At 41.4% G+C, this 3,840-nt stretch overlaps 1 protein-coding gene across 1 annotated transcript in view; it reads left to right on the plus strand.

The window, feature by feature from the left end:
* PAK3 (p21 (RAC1) activated kinase 3) overlaps window positions 1–3,840 on the plus strand; it is a 116,024-nt gene that overhangs the window by 40,503 nt on the left and 71,681 nt on the right. The window contains exons 7-8 of the mRNA XM_042782507.1: window positions 1,452–1,583; window positions 2,291–2,460. Of these exons, the coding sequence (XP_042638441.1) occupies window positions 1,452–1,583; window positions 2,291–2,460 (302 nt within the window). The remainder of the gene's footprint in view (window positions 1–1,451; window positions 1,584–2,290; window positions 2,461–3,840) is intronic.

The following is a 3,840-nucleotide window of genomic DNA, read 5'->3' on the forward strand; positions in this document are numbered from 1 at the left end:
CTTGGGTTTCCAAGGCAGTATCACTACAGAAGTAGATTATCCCATCTTCCTTCCGAGGAGTGGCTGGTGGGTTTGAACTGCCAGCCTTCTGGTTAACAGTAAAGTGCCATAGGCACTACGCTATATAGTTCTTTCAAAACCCAATGTTGGAACTCTTTTATCCCTGCATTAATATGAATGATCAAGAACTGACCCTAGATATTCTGGGGGTTGCCATTATTGTTGGTGGTGTTGCTGTTGCAGTTTATAAAACATTGCAAATTGCCATTTACTTGTTTGTTAAGATTGAGTAATTATGTGGATGGATGGGTATCAGGAGCTCTGGTGGCATAATGCCTAGGGCATTTGACTGCTAACGAGAAAGCTGGTGGTTCAAACCTACCAGCCACTCCTCGGAAGGAAGATTGGGCAATCCACTTCTGTAGAGTTGCTGCCTCAGAAACCCAAGGAGGGGTTGCTATGAGTTGAATCGACTTGACGGCAGTGAGTTGATGCCTTAAATCTGTTACTTCCTGGGTGATTCTTTCCAGAAAGCTAAGCAGAAATGGGAGTTCCTGGGTAGTACAAATGGTTAAGGCACCTACTTGCTAACCAAAAGGTTGGAGGTTAGAGTTCACACAGAGGAGCCTTGGCAGAATGGCCTGGCAACCTACTTCTGAAAAATTAGTCATTGAAAGTACTGTGGGGCACTGTTCTATTCTGACACACATTGGGTCGCCATGAGTTGGAATTGACTCACCAGCAACTGGATTAAGCAGGGAGCAACCATTTATGAGCTTGCTAATACTTAGTGAGGAGCTCTGGTGGCATAATGGCTAAGGCATTTGACTGCTAAGCAAAAGGCTGGGGGTTCAAATGCACCAGGCACTCCTTGGAAGGAAGACTAGGCAATCTACTTCCATAGTGATACCGCTTGGAAACCCAAGGAGGGGTCACTATGAGTCGCATCCGACTTGATGGCACTGAGTTTTTACTCAGTGAGTATTTGCAGAGTATATCTATACGTATACATACATACATACATATATATATATATATATATTCTGATCCTTAAACGGAAAGTAACCCTTTGCAAATTGATTAAGTGTCATCAAAAAAGTGACAATCTACCCAGTACCATTTCAAGCCTTTAACAGCAAAGAATTTGATATTTTAAATGTATTTTTTTTATTTCAAAAACATTGAACTTTAAAATATTAAGCAAATAGCTGACTGTGTTTGAGCTCAGTGGAAACTAAAAAGAACCTTTCTTTAATTTCATGGCGCTTTAAACCTTGACTTGAATTTATCTCTGAATGCGGGGGCAGGTCCTGACCTCTTAATTGCAGGTGTTTCTGAGCATTGCAGAAAATGCAGCTCCCTCCTGTCCCTATCCATTTCCTTTGTCTCAATTCTGAAAAAAATACATGAGGAGTTAATACCTGGTCTTTAAACTTTGTTTTTGCCATAAGAGTACAAAAACAGCATCAGAGCCTCCTTTGGCTCCTCCTGTGTCTGAAGAAGAAGATGAAGAAGAGGAAGAAGAAGAAGATGACAACGAACCGCCACCAGTTATTGCACCAAGACCGGAGCATACAAAATCAGTAAGTCACAAGGGATTATTTCCTAGTGATTCAGAAAATGTTCCTCAACAGTAACTATTAAGCATCTACGATGTTCCTAGAGGGAGCTCTAGTGGCATAGTGCCTAAGGCATTGGACTGCTAACCAGAGCCTGGCGGTCCAAACTCACCCGGCACTTCTCGGAAGGAAGGTTGGGCAATCTACTTCCATAGTGATACTGCCTCAGAAACCCAAGGAGGGGTCGCTATGAGTCAGACCCAGCTCAACGGGAGTGAGTTTGGTTTGATTGGTTTTTTGGTATGTTCCTAGAAATAACAGTAAAAGACACCACCCTGGTTTGGAGGTTACTGATTGAGATATGAGATTAGTACATGGAGCAATTTGAGAATCATACCAAACAATGTATAAATAAATTTGAAATTATAAAACTGCAGCAGAAGTCAAGGAATGGAAGCAAATTCATGTGAACCAGGTAGGAAGAACTGCAGAAGCAGAGGCACTAAGACCAGAATTAGCTCCCAAGATCTTTCAAGGGCAATGCCTGTGAAGCAAGTCAAAGTTGTTGTTGTTGTTGTTGTTCCTCTTTCTCTTCCTCCTCCTCTTCCTCCTCTTCTTTTTAAATAGAAAACCACTTTTCTTTTTAAAAATACATTGGTGCAACAAGGCCTTGACTCCGTACTCTCTTTCCCTGACCTGCTCTTTTAACTGTGGAATTTTATTTCTTTTAGATCTACACTCGTTCCGTGGTGGAATCCATTGCTTCACCAGCAGCACCAAATAAAGAGGTCACACCACCTTCTGCTGAAAATGCCAATTCCAGTACTTTGTATAGAAACACAGATCGGCAAAGGAAGAAATCCAAGATGACAGATGAGGAGATCTTAGAGAAGCTACGTGAGTTGTTTTTGCCCTCATTACTTTCCTCTTGGGAGGCTGTTTTGTAAACCATTTAGAATGTTTGGATCTACATGTATTCTAGGCTCCCTGAGCCTGAGATGCTAGTGTTTGGGATTCACTGTATGTATCAACTTGCTCTGTCCCTCACTCCTAATTTAATAAAATTGAAATATTTTCACTTGGATAATCAAATAAAGTGAATACGTGATTAAATGAATTCAGTAATAAGTTTATTTAAAGATTGACCCACTGCCATTGAGTCAGTTCTGACTCATAGCGACCTCTATAGGGTAACTACTTTGCAGTAGTTTGCCCCATCTTCCTCCCACAGAGCAGCTGGTGGGTTTGAACTGCTGACCTGCTGGTTAGCAGTCAAATACCTTCCCCACTGTGCCACCAGAGCTCCTTATACCCCCCTAAACGGAGTCAAATAGTCTGTTGAAATAGCCTAGGATCATGCTCAAGGACCCACCCAACTGATCAAATATGGTAGATAAGTCAACCTCAAAACCCAACACAGTCCATCAAAACTGGTAGCCACAAATAATAGAGCTTTTTTTCCCCCTCAGTTTAGGAGGATTTCTATGTGACAGGAGAGGTATGGCCAGTAAGTGCTAATAGTAGCTTCTCTCCCACAGTGTCAAGAATACATGCTTGTGTGTACAGACTCATTGCTCCAGTTTTTTAAAATACTCCCTTTCCAGTTAGCATTCTGGGTCCAGGAGATTAAAAAAAACTACATTTTCTGCTGAAAAGAGTCAATAGTCCTGATATATATTCAATAAACAAATACTGCAAAGGCATCTAACAAAATACTGATTATTAACAATCACATTGATTGCCCCCAGTCTAACTCATCCTCATCCTTCAAAACTCAGCTCAAGAGTTGTCCCTCCAGAAAGCCTTCCTTATCTCTCCCAGTCTGAGAGTCCCTCTTCTTTGCTCCCTTAATCATAGCAAATATCACACCATTACTAGTCTGTCTCCTTCACTGGACTGTGAACTCCTGAAGGGCAGGAACTGTCTTTTTTTTTGTAAGTCTTGCTCCTAGTAAAGTGTCTGGCATATAATAAGCACTCAACAAATGCTTGAGTGAGTGAATGAATGAAAAAAAATGAGTCAGCTAGAGTTACTGAGTTCTTCATTGTTTACTCTGTGGAAGACACTTTGGAGGAAACAGTAGAATGACAAATACCTGCCATCAACAAACTTTTTATTTTATTTGCATACATGATGATATTTAATGTGATACAGTTAGAGTAGGAGCTCTGGTAGCATAGTGGCTAAAGAACTTGACTGCTAACCAGAAGGCTGGCGGTTCAAACCCACCAGCCACTCCTCGGAAGGAAGGTTGGGCAATCCTACTTCCGTAGTGATACTG

This window comes from Orycteropus afer, unplaced genomic scaffold (genome assembly GCF_000298275.1).
Source record: "Orycteropus afer afer isolate SDZICR_OR568_19922 unplaced genomic scaffold, OryAfe1.0 scaffold00352, whole genome shotgun sequence".
Taxonomy (NCBI): domain Eukaryota; kingdom Metazoa; phylum Chordata; class Mammalia; order Tubulidentata; family Orycteropodidae; genus Orycteropus; species Orycteropus afer.